A 22,620-nucleotide genomic window follows, 5' to 3' on the forward strand; every position below is an offset into this window, starting at 1 on the left:
CTCTAGTAGCCCATTGAGTAGAGATCTCAATGGCGCAGCCCATGTTCTCACAGATGCCGTAGTGGAACAAATATAAAGAGGAGTACCTCTATCTATCTCTATGGTCGTAAATCATTTGCATAGGGAAGTCACGTGAACCGGAACCAGATTGCGCGTAAAAGGAGGATGCTTCCGGTACATTATTCTAGTCCAATGCTGATTGGACCAAATTATTAGAAGGACATCTTGTAATATTTTCACATTTCATAAAAATTGATTTCACCAGTTTTCGCATAAAATAGACATTTAACCAATACCATTTACTTTCTATAAGAGTATCTATGTCATGAGCCTTTGCTAGGTAATAATATATATAATAATAATAATTATATTATATTATAGGTAAAACCCCGCCTTATCTCAGCTCACTGGTCACCATAGCAGCACCCACTCATAGCACGTGCTCCAGCAGGTATATTTAACTGGTCACCCTCAAAGCCCATTCCTCCTTCAGCAGCCTTTCCTTCCAGTTCTCTGCTGCCAATGACTGGAACAAACTGCAAAAATCACAGAAGCTGAAGACTCATATCTCCCTCACTAACTTTAAGCACCAGCTGTGAGAGCATCTCACAGATCACTGCACCTGTACATAGCCCATCTGTAAATAGCCCATCCAACTACCTCATCCCCATACTGTTGTTTATTTTGCTCCTTTTCACCCCAGTATCTCTACTTGTACATTCATCTTCTGCACATCTATCACTCCAGTGTTTAATTGCTATATTGTAATTAATTTCACCACTATGGCCTATTTATTGCCTTACTTCCCTCATCTTACCTAATTTGCACACACTGTATATATACTTTTTCTATTGTATTATTGACTGTATGTTTGTTTACTCCATGTGTAACTCTGTGTTTGTTTCGCACTGCTTTGCTTTATCTTGACCAGGTCGCATTTGTAAATGAGAACTTGTTCTCAACTAGCCTACCTGGTTAAATAAAGGTGTTCTCAACTAACCTACCTGGTTAAATAAAGGTGTTCTCAACTAACCTACCTGGTTAAATAAAGGTGTTCTCAACTAACCTACCTGGTTAAATAAAGGTGTTCTCAACTAACCTACCTGGTTAAATAACGGTGTTCTCAACTAACCTACCTGGTTAAATAAAGGTGTTCTCAACTAGCCTACCTGGTTAAATAAAGGTGTTCTCAACTAGCCTACCTGGTTAAATAAAGGTGTTCTCAACTAGCCTACCTGGTTAAATAAAGGTGTTCTCAACTAGCCTACCTGGTTAAATAAAGGTGTTCTCAACTAACCTACCTGGTTAAATAAAGGTGAAATAAAATAATAAAATGATCTAAAGTGAAACATTAAATCTATTTCCAATGATAATATAGACATATGATGGACCATGTGGTGTCCCTCCCTTAGAGGTTATTCAAATCTACAAGCAACACGATTTGTACATCCATCCAATATTTTATTGAATAAAAGCCCAAACACAAAACCTTTACAAATTGATATCAATCAATATAGAAATCATTGATTGAAAACATTGCAAATGTTCACTGTTAAAAATGTGTGTATCCCACCTGGTTCTCGTTTTTTGTTGTGTTTTTTTTTAAAACGATTTGGTGCCATTTTCACAAATATGTGAATTTTCTAATCTCTTAGTACAAACTCCAAACTGGTAACACTTGTAATGCAGCCAGTCTTACATTCAAATCCTTTCAATATTAATTTATTTGGTTTGTAGACATCGTTCACTACACAACCATTAATCCTAAATATAAGTTTACTGTGAAATAAGAACATTGGTTTAATCACCAAAACACAACCTAATGTCATCTCCTTAATTTAGTTATTTTAACCAATTAATCCAAAAGCACAAAAACACTTTTAAGATACGTTTCAATTTGCTCTTTGAACGTAGTATGCTCCAGTAGTGTAAATTACAGTACATGACACTGTTTCACATTCGGCAATACACTTGCACTACTCATTAAAATGAACTGAACTTGAAATGTCAATAACTTCTATCCCATGTCTGATCATTGAAGACATCTTTCATAAGGTAATCAAATGAAAGAAGCGTTTAAGGCGTTAGATTGCATCAAACCTGACTGGAGCATTTGGCCGTAGGTTCTCATCGAAATCACAGGAAATATCCGAATTGTTCATGCACCTGGCCTGATATTGGACCGGATTGACGTCATTGCATGAGTCATCCATGGCCTAGAGGGTGGTGGGTGGTGGTTCGCAGATCTTCCACCTGTTATTGTACTTAATGTATTGTAGTGGTTCTGTACGTGTGTCAGTTCATAAGAGCGTGGCACTAGCAACACCAGAGGTGTGGGTTCCATTCCGACTGGGATCACATACCAAAAAGTGGATTGTTGTCACTTTGGATAAAAGTGTCTGCTATGTAAATGGACTATTTTACAGTACCGTACTACCCAATGCTATTTTAGTGAAGCATTTATTTATTGTTAAGGACTTTCTGGATTATTTGCGTATTGGTATTGTATTACTGCAATGCAGGAGCTAGAAACACAAGCATTTCGCTGCGCCTGCTGTAACATCCGCTAATCTGTGTACGCGACCAATAAACTTTTTAATTTGTAACATATAGTATGTCTGATTTTGTCAATATCAGATTTGTTTTACTTACTGTGAAGTAAAATCATAATAGTAATACATAGATCATATTTACGTTTCTACAGACATCCATTGTCATTATTTAGTTCTCAAAATCTGTACTAGACAAAATGTAAAATCGATCCATTTACCAAACGTTCCATGGGTTTAATCAAACGTTCCGTAGGTTTAATCAAACGTTCCGTAGGTTTCATCAAACGTTCCGTGGGTTTAATCAAACATTCCGTAGGTTTCATCAAACGTTCCGTAGGTTTAATCAAACATTCCATGGGTTTAATCAAACATGCCATGGGTTTAATCAAACGTTCCGTGGGTTTAATCAAACGTTCCGTGGGTTTAATCAAACGTTCCATGGGTTTAATCAAACATTCCGTAGGTTTAATCAAACGTTCCCTAGGTTTAATCAAACATTCCATGGGTTTAAGTGATCACTGATAAAGAGCAGTTGGATTATGTAATGGTTAAACGTCTTAAAAGAGAATCATACCTAAAGTAATGTGAGCATTGAGAAAAGCAAGGACTTTATATGAACATGTATTGCAATGTGATGAAACACGGATTAAATTTGGTGTAAAAAAAAGTGACTGTTGTACTTAGTCAATTGAAAATGTGCTTAGTTTTGAAACTGGCTTTTTGATGATCTGTTTTGAATTCTGTATTAAGAGTTGGAAATATACCACATACATGTGAAAATATTATCAATGAGATTTTAAAAAATAAATAAAATAAAAACATTTTAAACCAACCCCAAATCCTCACGTAGCCCAAACCCCAGAATTATCTCCAAAAGAAAGCTGGATGGATCTTGGATGGTTGGTGTAGATTCAATGGGTCTCAAAAGAAGAAGAGACATCATCTCCCAAAAGGCCCTGCAGCTCTACTCATCTTATAACCTATTCAGATGGAAAAGTACATAGATATGTGGCTGTTATCTTCTGTATATCTTGTAAAAACTTAAAAGCGTGCCATGGTTCCGCTATAAAATGACCTAGTTTTCAAGATTATATTGTCTGCATCTCAAATGCCACCCTATATAGTGCAGTACTATTGGTCAAAAGTAGTGCACTAGACCTATATAGGGAATAGGATTCCATTTGAGATATAGCTACTCTTTCCCTGAACTTATTAAACACCCCCCCAATACCTACCCTGCATTTACAATCAAAACAAGCTAAAGAAACTCCAATTTAGCTACAAAACATGTATGCAAATTAATTAACCGACAAAAGCATAAAAGTTCAGCGGTCGCCATGGTTTCTATTCTGAGTTATAACACATTCCACCTGTCGTTCATAGAGGCCTTCAGTTTAAAAAAATATTTAAAAAAGGGTCCCCAAGAATATCGTCTTTCCCCAAACGGTACCCTATTCTTATAGGGAATAGGTTGCCATTTTAGGCTGAACCCTATATCCTACAGGTCGCTTGGCATGGCAAAGATTTTATACAACGATATAAAGGGGGAAATAGACCTTTGTCAAGGGTGCATCCATTCATCCCAACAAAATAAAACTCCAGATCAAACTATACACGTTAAAATGTCAAATTAAAATCAACAAAGCATCAGGTGCTTATTCAACAGGATGATAATAAATGTCAGAACAAATTGCAGATTGAACAGACATACACGTTTCACTCCTGGACTTGAAATCTGTGTATATTCTACATTGGTTTTTTAATGTTTCACTCCACTGAATGAGTCCCAGGTGTACATGGCTTCCAGAGAATAAGCTCCCCTCGGTGCTCTCTCAGCACCACAACCCTGAATCCTTCCCCTGCTCATTCTTTATGTTGTCATTATAGGGTATGTCCAAAACACCATCTTACTCCCTATACAGTGCACTACATTTGCCAGGAGGGGGGGGAGAGACAACGAGCCATATGGGGGAAACCAGGAGCCCTATTGGGGGAGACAACGAGCCCTATGGGGGGGGGGACCAGGAGCCCTATTGGGGGAAACCAGGAGCCCTACGGGGGGGACCAGGAGCCCCATGGGGGGGGGAAAGACAACGAGCCCTATGGGGGGGACCAGGAGCCCTATGGGGGGGGACCAGGAGCCCTATGGGGGGGACCAGGAGCCCTATGGGGGGACCAGGAGCCCTATGGGGGGACCAGGAGCCCTATGGGGGGGGAGGGGGAACCAGGAGCCCTATTGGGGGGGGGAAACCAGGAGCCCTATGGGGGCTCTGGTAAGCAAAAAAAATAAAAATGTAGAGCACTCAAGGAAATATGTTGGGATTTTAAAAACACACAAATCTGAATTCTAGGAGGCTGTCCTTCCTACTGAATAGTGGTGGTTCCAGATGTGTAAGGGTCAAAACAAAAACACTGGAAGAGATCGAGACTGGCACACTGTCCAATAAAGGACTACAATTATTCCCGTTTTGCCTCAGGTTTTGGATTTATTCCTTCTTTCTTGTCTCTCGACAGTACGCGGGTCTCCATCTCCTCCAGTCACAGCGCTAGTTTTGACGACGTTAGTCCGAAGATGGTGGGAGATTGATGGGGAGCAATTTGGCTGCTCTCCCTGGGCGGAGTGGTGATGCCTCTCTACTCGATGAGCTTCTTTGCCTTGAAGAAGCGTCGCAGGTAGAAGACCTGCCAGGTAGCCAAGCCGATCAGACAGCACATAGAGAAGATGCTGAAGTACAGGACACGTGTGTTGGTGGACTCTGGAAGAAGGAGAACAGGGTGAGAAATATACTAACATTACAGAAGAGACTTGTTTTGTTTCCTTTTATTTCTCCTCCAATTATATTCATTAGTATTCATTTGTAAACTTTGAGACTTTTGTTATACACACTATATATAAATTGTGACTTGTTAGATGCGTAGGTGAATGAGTGATGAATTTTTTTATATTTTTTTTAATGAGCTTAGACTAAGCATTAGTGGGCCAATACAAATGTGACAGCAAGTTCCACAAGAATCATGCATGTATTGACAACAAATGGGGAGGTTTGTGTTTAAATTTGAGTTGCACAATCCTTTAAGCTTCAAGCCTTTAAGCTTCAAGCCTTTAAGCTTCAAGCCTTTAAGCTTCAAGCCTTTAAGCTTCAAGCCTTTAAGCTTCAAGCCTTTAAGCTTCAAGCCTTTAAGCTTCAAGCCTTTAAGCTTCAAGCCTTTAAGCTTCAAGCCTTTAAGCTTCAAGCCTTTAAGCTTCAAGCCTTTAAGCTTCAAGCCTTTAAGCTTCAAGCCTTTAAGCTTCAAGCCTTTAAGCTTCAAGCCTTTAAGCTTCAAGCCTTTAAGCTTCAAGCCTTTAAGCTTCAAGCCTTTAAGCTTCAAGCCTTTAAGCTTCAAGCCTTTAAGCTTCAAGCCTTTAAGCTTCAAGCCTTTAAGCTTCAAGCCTTTAAGCTTCAATCCTTTACCAAGTTAGGATCAGGTTAGAATACATTGTGGTTACTACTTTATCGGTACAAGTGCTCTTCTTACCGTTGGTATCCCTCATCTCCTCCTCTCTCCTCTTCATGTAGGCAAAGTCGTTGACGATGGACTCGGATAGGTCCTCCAGCCGCCTTAGCTCCACCTCCAGGGGCTTCAGCTTCTCCACCTTGGCTATCTGATTGGACGAGAGACAACAACAACCCATGTCAGTAGGTGTTTATTGGATTGGATGGTTGATGGACAGGAACAAATCCATTAAATTGTTTTTAAAAGTTTGAGAAATGTGAGTGGTCTTCTGTAGTTCAGTTGGTAGAGCATGGCACTTACAATGCCTGGAAAGTGGGTTTGATTCCTGGGATCAACCATATGTAAAAATGTATGCATGCATAACTGTAAATCGCTTTGGATAAAAGCGTCTGCTAAATGGCATATATTATTATATATTATTATTATTATTATTAAATCACTTCGGGTTAAAGTGTCTGTTAAATGGCATATATTTTGTATTATATTATTCAATAGAAGCTTGGACTGTGCTGTGACCCAGTTTGTCCAGTTGGGGTCACTCTTGAGCTATTCAGCAGTACGGCCAGACCGCAGCAGAGAACACTTTGTGTTCCTGTTCATGTTGAACTAATCTGTCTGGTATGTAGAACGCTCTACCCTTCCGCCTGCTTTAGTTTAGCAAACGTATTGATTCCCAAGCAGAGAATCTGGTCACACATGCTACGACTTAAAAAAAAAAAAAAAAAAGGGATGTGATATGATTAGCAGATGTTGGAAATCGTTTCGTTCAGAACAGAACCGTTATTATTTGTGTTCTGTTCCGACCAGCAAAATAAAGTTCTGGACCGGGTCGAACCACAAGAAAGTACTGGTCTATATCATTCCTTTCTGTTCCTCTTTAAACCTCATATATATATATATATATATATATATATATATATATATATATATATATAGCTAGAGAAGCTTGCTGTGGAGGGAGTGCTGCTAGAGAAGCTTGCTGTGGAGGGAGTGCTGCTAGAGAAGCTTGCTGTGGAGGGAGTGCTGCTAGAGAAGCTTGCTGTGGAGTGAGTGCTGCTAGAGAAGCTTGCTGTGGAGTGAGTGCTGCTAGAGAAGCTTGCTGTGGAGGGAGTGCTGCTAGAGAAGCTTGCTGTGGAGGGAGTGCTGCTAGAGAAGCTTGCTGTGGAGGGAGTGCTGCTAGAGAAGCTTACTGTGGAGTGAGTGCTGCTAGAGAAGCTTGCTGTGGAGGGAGTGCTGCTAGAGAAGCTTGCTGTGGAGGGAGTGCTGCTAGAGAAGCTTGCTGTGGAGTGAGTGCTGCTAGAGAAGCTTGCTGTGGAGGGAGTGCTGCTAGAGAAGCTTGCTGTGGAGGGAGTGCTGCTAGAGAAGCTTGCTGTGGAGGGAGTGCTGCTAGAGAAGCTTGCTGTGGAGGGAGTGCTGCTAGAGAGGCCTGCTGTGGAGGGAGTGCTGCTAGAGAAGCTTGCTGTGGAGGGAGTGCTGCTAGAGAGGCCTGCTGTGGAGTGAGTGCTGCTAGAGAGGCCTGCTGTGGAGTGGGTAAACAATTTCATCTGAATTGGAAAGTCATTAAAAGCAAATAGTATTTTAATCATAATGGAAGGCTAACATACTGTGCTGCCAGTCAGTGTTGGGTGCGAGGTGCAACTGACATTTTTAGGGTGTGTAGAGAGGGTGGAGGAGGAGGCTTGAAGCGCTGGACATCTTGTGATGACATGTATTATCTGAATTATACCTACAGAGGAACGGCTCCTATGGACGAGCTTTGAATGTCTTTATAAACTTCAGAGTTGGTTTAACGTTGGATCAGAGAAGCTTACAAGACCTAAAAGCACATCTGACCTTTCTGTAGTTACTGAATCTAATGTGAAACATGATAACTATTGTATCCTTAACTAGCTAAATTAATCCATTATTCTCTTGTTAAAAATCTCTCTCCCTAATTTCTGAATCACGCTTTTAAAGTCAGTAGGCTACAGTTGTCTTGTAGGCGGAGGGGCCACAGTATCCTCCGGAAGGGGAGGGGCCACAGTATCCCCCAGAAGGGGAGGGGCCACAGTATCCCCCGGAAGGGGAGGGGCCACAGTATCCCCCGGAAGGGGAGGGGCCACAGTATCCCCCCGGAAGGGGAGGGGCCACAGTATCCCCCGGAAGGGGAGGGGCCACAGTATCCCCGGAAGGAGGGGCCACAGTATCCCCGGAAGGAGGGGCCACAGTATCCCCCGGAAGGGGAGGGGCCACAGTATCCCCCGGAAGGGGAGGGGCCACAGTATCCCCGGAAGGAGGGGCCACAGTATCCCCCGGAAGGGGAGGGGCCACAGTATCCCCCGGAAGGGGAGGGGCCACAGTATCCCCCGGAAGGGGAGGGGCCACAGTATCCCCCGGAAGGGGAGGGGCCACAGTATCCCCCGGAAGGGGAGGGGCCACAGTATCCCCCGGAAGGGAGGGGCCACAGTATCCCCGGAAGGGAGGGGCCACAGTATCCCCGGAAGGGGGGAGGGGCCACAGTATCCCCGGAAGGGAGGGGCCACAGTATCCCCGGAAGGAGGGGCCACAGTATCCCCGGAAGGGAGGGGCCACAGTATCCCCGGAAGGGAGGGGCCACAGTATCCCCGGAAGGGAGGGGCCACAGTATCCCCGGAAGGGAGGGGCCACAGTATCCCCGGAAGGGAGGGGCCACAGTATCCCCGGAAGGGAGGGGCCACAGTATCCCCGGAAGGGAGGGGCCACAGTATCCCCGGAAGGGAGGGGCCACAGTATCCCCGGAAGGGAGGGGCCACAGTATCCCCGGAAGGGAGGGGCCACAGTATCCCCGGAAGGGAGGGGCCACAGTATCCCCGGAAGGGAGGGGCCACAGTATCCCCGGAAGGGAGGGGCCACAGTATCCCCGGAAGGGAGGGGCCACAGTATCCCCGGAAGGGAGGGGCCACAGTATCCCCCGGAAGGGAGGGGCCACAGTATCCCCGGAAGGGAGGGGCCACAGTATCCCCCGGAAGGGAGGGGCCACAGTATCCCCGGAAGGGAGGGGCCACAGTATCCCCGGAAGGGAGGGGCCACAGTATCCCCGGAAGGGGTATCCCCGGGGGCCACAGTATCCCCCGGAAGGAGGGGCCACAGTATCCCCGGAAGGAGGGGCCACAGTATCCCCGGAAGGGAGGGGCCACAGTATCCCCGGAAGGGAGGGGCCACAGTATCCCCGGAAGGGAGGGGCCACAGTATCCCCCGGAAGGGGAGGGGCCACAGTATCCCCCGGAAGGGAGGGGCCACAGTATCCCCCGGAAGGGAGGGGCCACAGTATCCCCCGGAAGGGAGGGGCCACAGTATCCCCCGGAAGGGAGGGGCCACAGTATCCCCCGGAAGGGAGGGGCCACAGTATCCCCGGAAGGGAGGGGCCACAGTATCCCCCCGGAAGTATCCCCGGAAGGGAGGGGCCACAGTATCCCCGGAAGGGAGGGGCCACAGTATCCCCCGGAAGGGAGGGGCCACAGTATCCCCCGGAAGGGAGGGGCCACAGTATCCCCCGGAAGGGAGGGGCCACAGTATCCCCCGGAAGGGAGGGGCCACAGTATCCCCCGGAAGGGAGGGGCCACAGTATCCCCCGGAAGGGAGGGGCCACAGTATCCCCGGAAGGGAGGGGCCACAGTATCCCCCGGAAGGGAGGGGCCACAGTATCCCCGGAAGGGAGGGGCCACAGTATCCCCGGAAGGGAGGGGCCACAGTATCCCCGGAAGGGAGGGGCCACAGTATCCCCCGGAAGGGAGGGGCCACAGTATCCCCCGGAAGGGAGGGGCCACAGTATCCCCCGGAAGGGAGGGGCCACAGTATCCCCCGGAAGGGAGGGGCCACAGTATCCCCCGGAAGGGGAAGGGCTACAGTTTCCTTCTTTTTTAACTTCAGAGTTGGTTTAACGTTGGATCAGAGCAAATGTTAGCTTGCTTGCTAACAAGCTTCTGTGTTCAGAGCAGCACCAGAACTAAAAACACATCTTACCTTTTTGTAGTTAATAAATCCAATGTGAAACGTGACAACTAGAGTATCCTTAATTAACATGAAAAAGTCAATCCATTATTCTCCAATTAAAAATATCTCCCTAATTTCTGAATTACGCTTGTAACGCCGTCAGTATGCTACAGTAACCTAGGCTCCAGAGGGGGGGGCTAAAGTAACCTAGGCTCCAGAGGGGGGCTACAGTAACCTAGGCTCCAGAGGGGGGCTACAGTAACCTAGGCTCCAGAGGGGGGCTACAGTAACCTAGGCTCCAGAGGGGGGGCTACAGTAACCTAGGCTCCAGAGGGGGGGCTACAGTAACCTAGGCTCCAGAGGGGGGGGCTACAGTAACCTAGGCTCCAGAGGGGGGCTACAGTAACCTAGGCTCCAGAGGGGGGGCTACAGTAACCTAGGCTCCAGAGGGGGGGCTACAGTAACCTAGGCTCCAGAGGGGGGCTACAGTAACCTAGGCTCCAGAGGGGGGCTACAGTAACCTAGGCTCCAGAGGGGGGCTACAGTAACCTAGGCTCCAGAGGGGGGGCTACAGTAACCTAGGCTCCAGGGGGGCTACAGTAACCTAGGCTCCAGAGGGGGGCTACAGTAACCTAGGCTCCAGAGGGGGGCTACAGTAACCTAGGCTCCAGAGGGGGCTACAGTAACCTAGGCTCCAGAGGGGGGCTACAGTAACCTAGGCTCCAGAGGGGGGCTACAGTAACCTAGGCTCCAGAGGGGGGGGCTACAGTAACCTAGGCTCCAGAGGGGGGGCTACAGTAACCTAGGCTCCAGAGGGGGGGGGGGGCTACAGTAACCTAGGCTCCAGAGGGGGGGCTACAGTAACCTAGGCTCCAGAGGGGGGGCTACAGTAACCTAGGCTCCAGAGGGGGGCTACAGTAACCTAGGCTCCAGAGGGGGGCTACAGTAACCTAGGCTCCAGAGGGGGGGGCTACAGTAACCTAGGCTCCAGAGGGGGGGCTACAGTAACCTAGGCTCCAGAGGGGGGCTACAGTAACCTAGGCTCCAGAGGGGGGCTACAGTAACCTAGGCTCCAGAGGGGGGGGCTACAGTAACCTAGGCTCCAGAGGGGGCTACAGTAACCTAGGCTCCAGAGGGGGGCTACAGTAACCTAGGCTCCAGAGGGGGGGCTACAGTAACCTAGGCTCCAGAGGGGGGCTACAGTAACCTAGGCTCCAGAGGGGGGGGCTACAGTAACCTAGGCTCCAGAGGGGGGCTACAGTAACCTAGGCTCCAGAGGGGGGGCTACAGTAACCTAGGCTCCAGAGGGGGGCTACAGTAACCTAGGCTCCAGAGGGGGGCTACAGTAACCTAGGCTCCAGAGGCGGGGCTACAGTAACCTAGGCTCCAGAGGGGGGCTACAGTAACCTAGGCTCCAGAGGGGGGCTACAGTAACCTAGGCTCCAGAGGGGGGGGCTACAGTAACCTAGGCTCCAGAGGGGGGGGCTACAGTAACCTAGGCTCCAGAGGGGGGCTACAGTAACCTAGGCTCCAGAGGGGGCTACAGTAACCTAGGCTCCAGAGGGGGGCTACAGTAACCTAGGCTCCAGAGGGGGCTACAGTAACCTAGGCTACAGAGGGGGCTACAGTAACCTAGGCTCCAGAGGGGGTAAGGCTACAGTAACCTAGGCTCCAGAGGGGGGGGGGCTACAGTAACCTAGGCTCCAGAGGGGGGCTACAGTAACCTAGGCTCCAGAGGGGGGCTACAGTAACCTAGGCTCCAGAGGGGGGCTCCAGTAACCTAGGCTCCAGAGGGGGGCTACAGTAACCTAGGCTCCAGAGGGGGGCTACAGTAACCTAGGCTCCAGAGGGGGGCTACAGTAACCTAGGCTCCAGAGGGGGGCTACAGTAACCTAGGCTCCAGAGGGGGGCTACAGTAACCTAGGCTCCAGAGGGGGTAAGGCTACAGTAACCTAGGCTCCAGAGGGGGGCTACAGTAACCTAGGCTCCAGAGGGGGCTACAGTAACCTAGGCTCCAGAGGGGGCTACAGTAACCTAGGCTCCAGAGGGGGGGGGGGCTACAGTAACCTAGGCTCCAGGGGGGGCTACAGTAACCTAGGCTCCAGAGGGGGGGCTACAGTAACCTAGGCTCCAGAGGGGGGCTACAGTAACCTAGGCTCCAGAGGGGGGGGCTACAGTAACCTAGGCTCCAGAGGGGGGCTACAGTAACCTAGGCTCCAGAGGGGGGGGCTACAGTAACCTAGGCTCCAGAGGGGGGGGCTACAGTAACCTAGGCTCCAGAGGGGGGCTACAGTAACCTAGGCTCCAGAGGGGGGGGCTACAGTAACCTAGGCTCCAGGGGGGCTACAGTAACCTAGGCTCCAGAGGGGGGCTACAGTAACCTAGGCTCCAGAGGCGGGGCTACAGTAACCTAGGCTCCAGAGGGGGGCTACAGTAACCTAGGCTCCAGAGGGGGGGGCTACAGTAACCTAGGCTCCAGAGGGGGCTACAGTAACCTAGGCTCCAGAGGGGGGCTACAGTAACCTAGGCTCCAGAGGGGGGCTACAGTAACCTAGGCTCCAGAGGGGGCTACAGTAACCTAGGCTCCAGAGGGGGCTACAGTAACCTAGGCTCCAGAGGGGGGCTACAGTAACCTAGGCTACAGAGGGGGGCTACAGTAACCTAGGCTCCAGAGGGGGTAAGGCTACAGTAACCTAGGCTCCAGAGGGGGGCTACAGTAACCTAGGCTCCAGAGGGGGGGCTACAGTAACCTAGGCTCCAGAGGGGGGCTACAGTAACCTAGGCTCCAGAGGGGGGGCTCCAGTAACCTAGGCTCCAGAGGGGGGCTACAGTAACCTAGGCTCCAGAGGGGGGCTACAGTAACCTAGGCTCCAGAGGGGGCTACAGTAACCTAGGCTCCAGAGGGGGGGCTACAGTAACCTAGGCTCCAGAGGGGGGGCTACAGTAACCTAGGCTCCAGAGGGGGTAAGGCTACAGTAACCTAGGCTCCAGAGGGGGGGCTACAGTAACCTAGGCTCCAGAGGGGGGCTACAGTAACCTAGGCTCCAGAGGGGGGGCTACAGTAACCTAGGCTCCAGAGGGGGGGCTACAGTAACCTAGGCTCCAGAGGGGGGCTACAGTAACCTAGGCTCCAGAGGGGGGCTACAGTAACCTAGGCTCCAGAGGGGGGCTACAGTAACCTAGGCTCCAGAGGGGGGGCTACAGTAACCTAGGCTCCAGAGGGGGGCTACAGTAACCTAGGCTCCAGAGGGGGGCTACAGTAACCTAGGCTCCAGAGGGGGGGGCTACAGTAACCTAGGCTCCAGAGGGGGGCTACAGTAACCTAGGCTCCAGAGGGGGGCTACAGTAACCTAGGCTCCAGAGGGGGGGGCTACAGTAACCTAGGCTCCAGAGGGGGGGGGCTACAGTAACCTAGGCTCCAGAGGGGGGGGCTACAGTAACCTAGGCTCCAGAGGGGGGCTACAGTAACCTAGGCTCCAGAGGGGGGCTACAGTAACCTAGGCTCCAGAGGGGGGCTACAGTAACCTAGGCTCCAGAGGCGGGGCTACAGTAACCTAGGCTCCAGAGGGGGGCTACAGTAACCTAGGCTCCAGAGGGGGGGGCTACAGTAACCTAGGCTCCAGAGGGGGGCTCCAGTAACCTAGGCTCCAGAGGGGGGCTACAGTAACCTAGGCTCCAGAGGGGGCTACAGTAACCTAGGCTCCAGAGGGGGCTACAGTAACCTAGGCTCCAGAGGGGGCTACAGTAACCTAGGCTCCAGAGGGGGGCTACAGTAACCTAGGCTCCAGAGGGGGCTACAGTAACCTAGGCTCCAGAGGGGGGCTACAGTAACCTAGGCTCCAGAGGGGGGCTACAGTAACCTAGGCTCCAGAGGGGGGGGCTCCAGTAACCTAGGCTCCAGAGGGGGGCTACAGTAACCTAGGCTCCAGAGGGGGGCTACAGTAACCTAGGCTCCAGAGGGGGCTACAGTAACCTAGGCTCCAGAGGGGGGCTACAGTAACCTAGGCTCCAGAGGGGGCTACAGTAACCTAGGCTACAGAGGGGGGGGCTACAGTAACCTAGGCTCCAGAGGGGGTAAGGCTACAGTAACCTAGGCTCCAGAGGGGGGCTACAGTAACCTAGGCTCCAGAGGGGGGGGCTACAGTAACCTAGGCTCCAGAGGGGGGCTACAGTAACCTAGGCTCCAGGGGGGCTCCAGTAACCTAGGCTCCAGAGGGGGGGGCTACAGTAACCTAGGCTCCAGAGGGGGGCTACAGTAACCTAGGCTCCAGAGGGGGGCTACAGTAACCTAGGCTCCAGAGGGGGGGCTACAGTAACCTAGGCTCCAGAGGGGGGGGGGCTACAGTAACCTAGGCTCCAGAGGGGGTAAGGCTACAGTAACCTAGGCTCCAGAGGGGGGGGCTACAGTAACCTAGGCTCCAGAGGGGGGCTACAGTAACCTAGGCTCCAGAGGGGGGGGGGGCTACAGTAACCTAGGCTCCAGAGGGGGGCTACAGTAACCTAGGCTCCAGAGGGGGGCTACAGTAACCTAGGCTCCAGAGGGGGGGGCTACAGTAACCTAGGCTCCAGAGGGGGGGGCTACAGTAACCTAGGCTCCAGAGGGGGGCTCCAGTAACCTAGGCTCCAGAGGGGGCTCCAGTAACCTAGGCTCCAGAGGGGGCTACAGTAACCTAGGCTCCAGAGGGGGGGCTACAGTAACCTAGGCTCCAGAGGGGGGCTACAGTAACCTAGGCTCCAGAGGGGGGGCTACAGTAACCTAGGCTCCAGAGGGGGGGGCTACAGTAACCTAGGCTCCAGAGGGGGTAAGGCTACAGTAACCTAGGCTCCAGAGGGGGGGGCTACAGTAACCTAGGCTCCAGAGGGGGGGCTACAGTAACCTAGGCTCCAGAGGGGGGGGCTACAGTAACCTAGGCTCCAGAGGGGGGGGGGGCTACAGTAACCTAGGCTCCAGAGGGGGGCTACAGTAACCTAGGCTCCAGAGGGGGGGGCTACAGTAACCTAGGCTCCAGAGGGGGGCTACAGTAACCTAGGCTCCAGAGGGGGGCTACAGTAACCTAGGCTCCAGAGGGGGTAAGGCTACAGTAACCTAGGCTCCAGAGGGGGTAAGGCTACAGTAACCTAGGCTCCAGAGGGGGGGTCTACAGTCACCTAGGCTCCAGAAGGGGGGGGGGTTTATAGTAACCTAGGCTCCAGAAGGGGGGTCTATAGTAACCTAGGCTCCAGAAGGCGGGGGGGGGGTTTATAGTAACCTAGGCTCCAGAAGGGGGGTCTATAGTAACCTAGGCTCCGGGGGGGGGGCTACAGTAGATCAGTATTAGATTCTCAATACAACCCTAGATATGATAACACACACACAGTACCAGTAGCTTGTCCAGCACACGCATTGTTTATACCCAAATTACACTCCCTCGGCTGTTTCCTGAAGTCCACGATCACAGTATAGGGGATACAGTATAGGGGATACAGTATAGGGGATACAGTATAGGGGATACAGTATAGGGGATACAGTATAGGGGATACAGTGATTGTGAACTTCAGGAGACAGCCGAGGGAGCACCACCCCCTGGTCAAATGAAAGACTTTCGTCTCTACTCACCTCCTCATAGTTCTTGGCCTCTACACCGTGCTTCATGTCCAGATTAACCAGCTGGTCGGGGACTCTCCCAGTTCCTGGGCGACAGAACATACACCATGCAAAGGCTTTAACTCGACTCATTCAATAACACCGGTTGTCAGGACTCGTTCCAGTCACGTGGAGTTCGTTCAGCAGGACGCAATGTTTTGTTTCACTCGAATAGAAATGGGATATGTTGAAATGTCTATCTGCATTTCCCAATCCACTGGTTTCTTGCTCTAGATCATTTCCCAATCCACTGGTTTCTTGCTCTAGATCATTTCCCAATCCACTGGTTTCTTGCTCTAGATCATTTCCCAATCCACTGGTTTCTTGCTCGTCATATTTCCAAATAATGAATCTCATGTCATATACAGTGTCAACGTTTATAATCACTCTGTTCGCTGTGCGTGGTGACACGGCGTCGTACTCTGGGTTGTTCTGAACACAATGAGCCTGTTTTGTCGTGTCACACACACCTGAATCCTCTCAGGACTCCTTTCTATGGGCACCAATGGGATGATCTGTTTCCCTGAATTACACGTGAAAGAGCCCAACACTGTAATATGTTTTATAACTGAGCTAGTCATGTTGGCCATAGAAGAAGATTTCAAATGATGCCCACCTGACCCTGATTGGTGATTTATAAATGGTCTGTTTTAGGGTTGCCTAAAGGCCAGTTTATAAATGGTCTGTTTTAGGGTTGCCTAAAGGCCAGTTTATAAATGGTCTGTTTTAGGGTTGCCTAAAGGCCAGTTTATAAATGGTCTGTTTTAGGGTTGCCTAAAGGAGTTTATAAATGGTCTGTTTTAGGGTTGCCTAAAGGAGTTTATAAATGGTCTGTTTTAGGGTTGCCTAAAGGAGTTTATAAATGGTCTGTTTTAGGGTTGCCTAAAGGAGTTTATAAATGGTCTGTTTTAGGGTTGCCTAAAGGAGTTTATAAATGGTCTGTTTTAGGGTTGCCTAAAGGACAGTTGTGGGGATGCTGGGTTGTGTCCCAAACAAAACAACTACAAGTGTCCTTGCTCTAGTTCCTCGGCGACTCAGCGAGGAGAGCACAAACAAAACAACTACAAGTGTCCTTGCTCTAGTTCCTCGACGACTCAGCGAGGAGAGCACAAACAAAAAGCAACGTATAGTTGAAGACTGAGTCATAAAAGTGCATTGAAATTACTTAGGAACTGTGTACACTGGAGAGATGTGTGGGGCCACTTGGAGACACCAGTTAGTCCTCTCACTGGAGAGATGTGTGGGGCCACTTGGAGACACCAGTTAGTCTTCTCACTGGAGAGATGTGTGGGGCCACTTGGAGATACCAGTTAGTCCTCTCACTGGAGAGATGTGTGGGGCCACTTGGAGACACCAGTTAGTCTTCTCACTGGAGAGATGTGTGGGGCCACTTGGAGATACCAGTTAGTCCTCTCACTGGAGAGATGTGTGGGGCCACTTGGAGACACCAGTTAGTCCTCTCACTGGAGAGATGTGTGGGGCCACTTGGAGACACCAGTTAGTTTTCTCACTGGAGAGATGTGTGGGGCCACTTGGAGACACCAGTTAGTTTTCTCACTGGAGAGATGTGTGGGGACCCTTGGAGATACCAGTTAGTCCTCTCACTGGAGAGATGTGTGGGGCCACTTGGAGATACCAGTTAGTCTTCTCACTGGAGAGATGTGTGGGGCCACTTGGAGATACCAGTTAGTCTTCTCACTGGAGAGATGTGTGGGGCCACTTGGAGACACCAGTTAGTCTTCTCACTGGAGAGATGTGTGGGGCCACTTGGAGATACCAGTTAGTCCTCTCACTGGAGAGATGTGTGGGGCCACTTGGAGACACCAGTTAGTCTTCTCACTGGAGAGATGTGTGGGGCCACTTGGAGACACCAGTTAGTCCTCTCACTGGAGAGATGTGGGGCCACTTGGAGATACCAGTTAGTCTTCTCACTGGAGAGATGTGTGGGGCCACTTGGAGACACCAGTTAGTCCTCTCACTGGAGAGATGTGGGGCCACTTGGAGATACCAGTTAGTCTTCTCACTGGAGAGATGTGTGGGGCCACTTGGAGATACCAGTTAGTCTTCTCACTGGAGAGATGTGTGGGGCCACTTGGAGATACCAGTTAGTCTTCTCACTGGAGAGATGTGGGGCCACTTGGAGACAGCAGTTTTATCTTCTCACTCAAATCGTGTCCTTTTTTTTGTTGTCTTATGTTGCACCTACTCCACTTAATTTCCCAATAATATTATTTCGTTACTGAATGTAATCCAGAATATTTTCACATTTCGTTATCAACAAATGTAGTGAAAAATACAGAAAATGTCAAATGTAAAATCAACGGTGTAATGTTTGCATTCAGTTCACCTGACAAGACATTTGGTTTAATACGTTTCCCATAATTTCCTAAATGCTTCTTTTCTTTATTTTCAATTGCTACCATGGTTATGTTTTATGTATTTTCAGAAACATCTCAATTTAGCCCTATATGGATAGGCCAATTCCCCCAAGAGTAAAGGGTTAAGAAAAACAGCAGTGTTCCTTGGGGGAGGGACAGGGCGGTGTCAGAACCCAGAACCAAATGTAGCATGTGCTGGCCACCCTATAGCTGTGGTAGAGAGGTCAATGGAACACAGACCGCAGGGAGACAGAAGGAGGATGCCGGATTGGCGCACATTCAACAAATATGATCAAATATAAATGTGGATTTATCAAATCTGTCATGATTTACGTATTGTAAAAGGCCCCATAATGGGGTTACTAAAGTCAGATTTGGATATATTTGGCTGTTTTGTCTGCATCATATTTACAACTAGTACCTTTAAGGTTTAGAAGAAGTGACTGCTAAATGCTAACTCCCATTCGTATAAGCTGGTTAGCATAGCTAGCATACGGAAATCTGTGGTGGTGGCCAGTCGATTTCTATTTACAGTTGATTGGTAACGATGACATGAGCATGTATGGGGGGGGGGGGGGGGGTTGACATCTATACAAGCATTATACTCTTCATGTTTTACCTCAACAGTGTGGAATACACATATAAACAATAGCCTAAATGTAGGCTAATTTTGCAGGGAGGCAATGAGAAGATCCGGGAAGATCTTTCCCACAAGCGTTTCCATGGCATTTCCATTGTTTGGGTAAAGTTCCATTGACTTCTTGGCTGCATCAAAGGTCTGAAATCTAGAACCTGTTTTGCTAACATTTCACTCCATGTACAGTGCCTTCAGAAAGTATTCAGACCCCTTGATATTTTCCACATTTTGTTACGTTACAGCCTTATTCTAAAATGGATTATATTGTTTCCCCCCCCCCTCATCAATCTACACACAATACCCTATAAAGGATTAAGCAAAAACAGGTTAAACATCACATTTACATAATTATTCAGACCCCTTTCTCAGTACTTTGTTGAAGCACCTTTGGCAGTGATTACAGCCTTGAGTTTTCTTGGGTACGAAGCTACAAGCTTGGTACACATGTATTTGGAGAGTTTCTCCCATTGTTCTCTGCAGATCCTCTCACACCAGGTTGGATGTGAAGTGTTACTTGCAGAGCTATTTTCAGGTCTCTCCAGACATGTTCAAATCGGGTTCAAGTCCGGGCTCTGGCTGGGCCACTCAACGACATTCAGAGACTTGTCCCGAAGCCACTCCTGTGTTGTCTTGGCTGTGTTCTTAGAGTAGTTGTCCTGTTGGAAGGTGAACTGTCACCCCAGTCTGAGGTCCTGAGCGCTCTGGAGCATGTTTTCATCAAGGGTCTCACTGTACTTTGTTCATATTTCCCTCGATCCTGACTAGTCTCCCAGTCCCTGCCACTGAAAAACATCCCCACAGCATGATGCTGCCATCACCATGCGTAACTGTAGGGATGGTGCAAGGTTTCCTCAAAATGTGACACTTGGAATTCAGGCCAAAGAGTTCAATCTTGGTTTCATCAGACCAGAGAATCTTGTTTCTCATGGTCTGAGAGTCTCTAGCTGCCTTTTGACCAACTCCAAGCAGACTGTCATGTTCCTTTTACTGAGGAGTGGCTTCCGACTGGCCACTCAACCATAAAGGACTGATTGGTGGAGTGCTACAGAGATGGTTGTCCTTCTGGAAGGTTCTCTCATCTCCACAGAGGAACTAAAGGGTGTGTCAGGGTGACCATCCGGTTCTTGGTCACCTCCCTGACCAAGGCCCTTCTCCCCCAATTGCGCAGTTTGGCCACGTGACCAGCTCTAGGAAGACTCTTGGTGGTTCCAAACTTCTTCCATTTAAGAAAGATGGAGGCCACTGTGTTCTTAGGGACCTACAATGCAGCAGAAGTATTTTGGTACCCTTCCCCAGATCTGTGCCTCGACACAATCCCGTCTCTGAGCTCTACGGACAATTCCTTCCACCTCATGGTTTTTTTTTGCTGTGACATGCACTGTCAACTGTGGGACCTTGTATAGACAGGTGTGTGCCTTTCCAAATAATGTTCAATCAATTGAATTTACCACAGGTGGACTCCAATCAAGTTGTAGAAACATCAAGGATGATCAATGGAAACAAGATGCACCTGAGGTCAATTTCGAGTCTCATAGCAAAGGGTCTGAATACTTATTTAAATAAGGTATTTCTTATTTGTATATATTCGCAAAAAAAATATTTAAAAAATAGCTTTTTTTCTCTTTGTCATTATGGGATACTGATAAGGGAAAAATATTTAATCAATTTTAGAATAATTTTGAAACAGTCAAGGGGTCTGAATACTTTCCCAAAATGCATAGCATTACAAAGAGTGCCAAGGAGTGGAATGATAACTCAGACTGGTATTCAGGCTAGCTACTCACTTGTTAACAATTTGTCACAAGACACTACTTGTGGATGGCATAATGCAGTTAGAAACTATCAATTACATTGAGCTCTTTGCAAACATCTAGGTGAAGGAGTACCCATCACTCTCCGTAACACAGAAGAAAAACTATACACATTATCTACGTCCCAAATGCCACCCTATTCCCCATTTAGGGAACTACTTTTGACAAAGGGCTCATAGGCCCTCTGGTCAAAAGTAGTGCACTTAAATAGGGAGCCGTTTTGGGACCTAGACTGACTTACCCATTGGTGACTTGCTCTCGAAGCACACTTCGAACATGTCATAATCTTCTGTTGTGAAGGCAAACTTCCCTTTCGTTGCATCTTCCTTCAAGTAGAGGATGTGTCCCGATGAGTCTGTGATCTAAAAAAAACAGGTGACAATAACAAAATGACACGAATAAAAAAAAATAAAAAAAGTTAAGAGAGAGATACATCACACGTTATGACAGCTGCTGTATCATGGCAGTGGCTGTGGGCAATGTTGTGTTTACTTAAATGAAGTGTAATGAAAAAAACTCGACACACAATAATGTTCTATATATATATATATATGTATAACTTTAGACCATTACCCGGGCTCGAACCTCTGCACACAACAACAACAGTCACCCAAAGAAGCATCGTTACCTATTTTAAATCCTTACGTCCCCCTGTGCTGACATCCACATGATAAATCTACAGCATGCTAACATAGCTAGCAGGTTACACGTATCACAGAGTGGTTGATTGGGAGAGTTAAGACTGACGTGTAACATCCTGAATGAATGTTCACCAACTCAACTGACACTCACTAAAACATTAAACATGGGGTTAGCAACACAATAACAGTTAGCTCTTATCTGTACATTTTTTTTCTCCCCCAATTCCTTTACCCATGTAATACTTCATGAACTTGGTTTGAGAAATGTACAATCCTACCTATTTAATGTCAACAAACACAGTTTTCACAGGGTAAGAACCAGGAAGGATGTGTCACAGGCCCAATCAGGCTAACCATAGCTAGCAAAGCTAACCATAGCTAGCAAAGCTAACCATAGCTAGCAAAGCTAACCATAGCTAGCAAAGCTAACCATAGCTAGCAAAGCTAACCATAGCTAGCAAAGCTAACCATAGCTAGCAAAGCTAACCAGAGTTAGCTACAAACTAACAACAGTTGTGAACAAGACTTTAACATAATTCATCCGCTATTGGAAGCAAATACACACAGATAACAGGGCGTTGAGGTTATCATATCCACGTATTGCATTTCGTTGTGATAACGTTACTTCTCATCGGGAAATAATATGACCGAACTACGTTTTGGGCCTTCAAATGCTAACAGTTAGCAGCTAACTAGCTTAGCCGAGCAACGTCGGTATTACCCCAAACACCATCAAACTCACCTTCAGGTTGGTTTTAGTGTTGGACTCGTCGTTGATATCATACTCCCCCGTGACGAGCACGTCTTTGTGAATCTCTTCCCGTAGACATTTTCTTGAATTTACAGGTAGAAAGAAAGAAATAGAAAATACCGATTCAATGAGAACAGCTAAAAGCAGTAAGGCAGCGAACCGAGCCATGACTACAAGCCGAATAAAACACGAGCGACAGCTGCAGCTCCGCTGAAGAGCTCCCTCTTACACCTCGGATTTCTCCACAGCGCCGCAGCTGTCAGGGAGGGCTGCTGACAGTTTGGTCTGATAGATAGATAGATAGATAGATAGATAGATAGATAGATAGATAGATAGATAGATAGATAGATAGATAGATAGATAGATAGATAGATAGATAGATAGATAGATAGATAGATAGATAGATAGATAGATAGATAGATAGATCGATAGATCGATAGATAGATCGATAGATAGATAGATAGCTCAGTTGGTAGAGCATGGCGCTTGTAACGCCAGGGTAGTGGGTTCGATTCCCGGGACCACACATACGTAGAATGTATGCACACATGACTGTAAGTCGCTTTGGATAAAAGCGTCTGCTAAATGGCAATTATTATTATTATTATTATTATTATTATAAATCAAATCAAATCAAATCAAATTTTATTTGTCACGTACACATGGTTAGCAGATGTTAATGCGAGTGTAGCGAAATGCTTGTGCTTCTAGTTCCGACAATGCAGTGATAACCAACAAGTAATCTAACTAACAATTCCAAAACTACTGTCTTATACACAGT

The 22,620-nt window shown here is 48.2% G+C and overlaps 1 protein-coding gene across 1 annotated transcript; it reads right to left on the bottom strand.

Moving 5' to 3' along the window:
* Positions 1–1,440: 1,440 nt before the first annotated feature.
* LOC123990479 (transmembrane emp24 domain-containing protein 10-like) lies at positions 1,441–22,033 on the bottom strand. Its single transcript, XM_046291025.1, has 5 exons — positions 21,831–22,033; positions 20,689–20,809; positions 15,595–15,668; positions 6,069–6,195; positions 1,441–5,308 (listed from the first exon to the last, which is right to left on the bottom strand). Exons 1-5 carry the CDS (start codon positions 22,005–22,007, stop codon positions 5,187–5,189), a joined length of 621 nt encoding a protein of 206 aa, XP_046146981.1. The 5' UTR covers positions 22,008–22,033; the 3' UTR covers positions 1,441–5,186.
* Between the last annotated feature and the right edge of the window lie 587 nt (positions 22,034–22,620).

This window comes from Oncorhynchus gorbuscha, linkage group LG12 (genome assembly GCF_021184085.1).
Source record: "Oncorhynchus gorbuscha isolate QuinsamMale2020 ecotype Even-year linkage group LG12, OgorEven_v1.0, whole genome shotgun sequence".
NCBI classification, from domain to species: domain Eukaryota; kingdom Metazoa; phylum Chordata; class Actinopteri; order Salmoniformes; family Salmonidae; genus Oncorhynchus; species Oncorhynchus gorbuscha.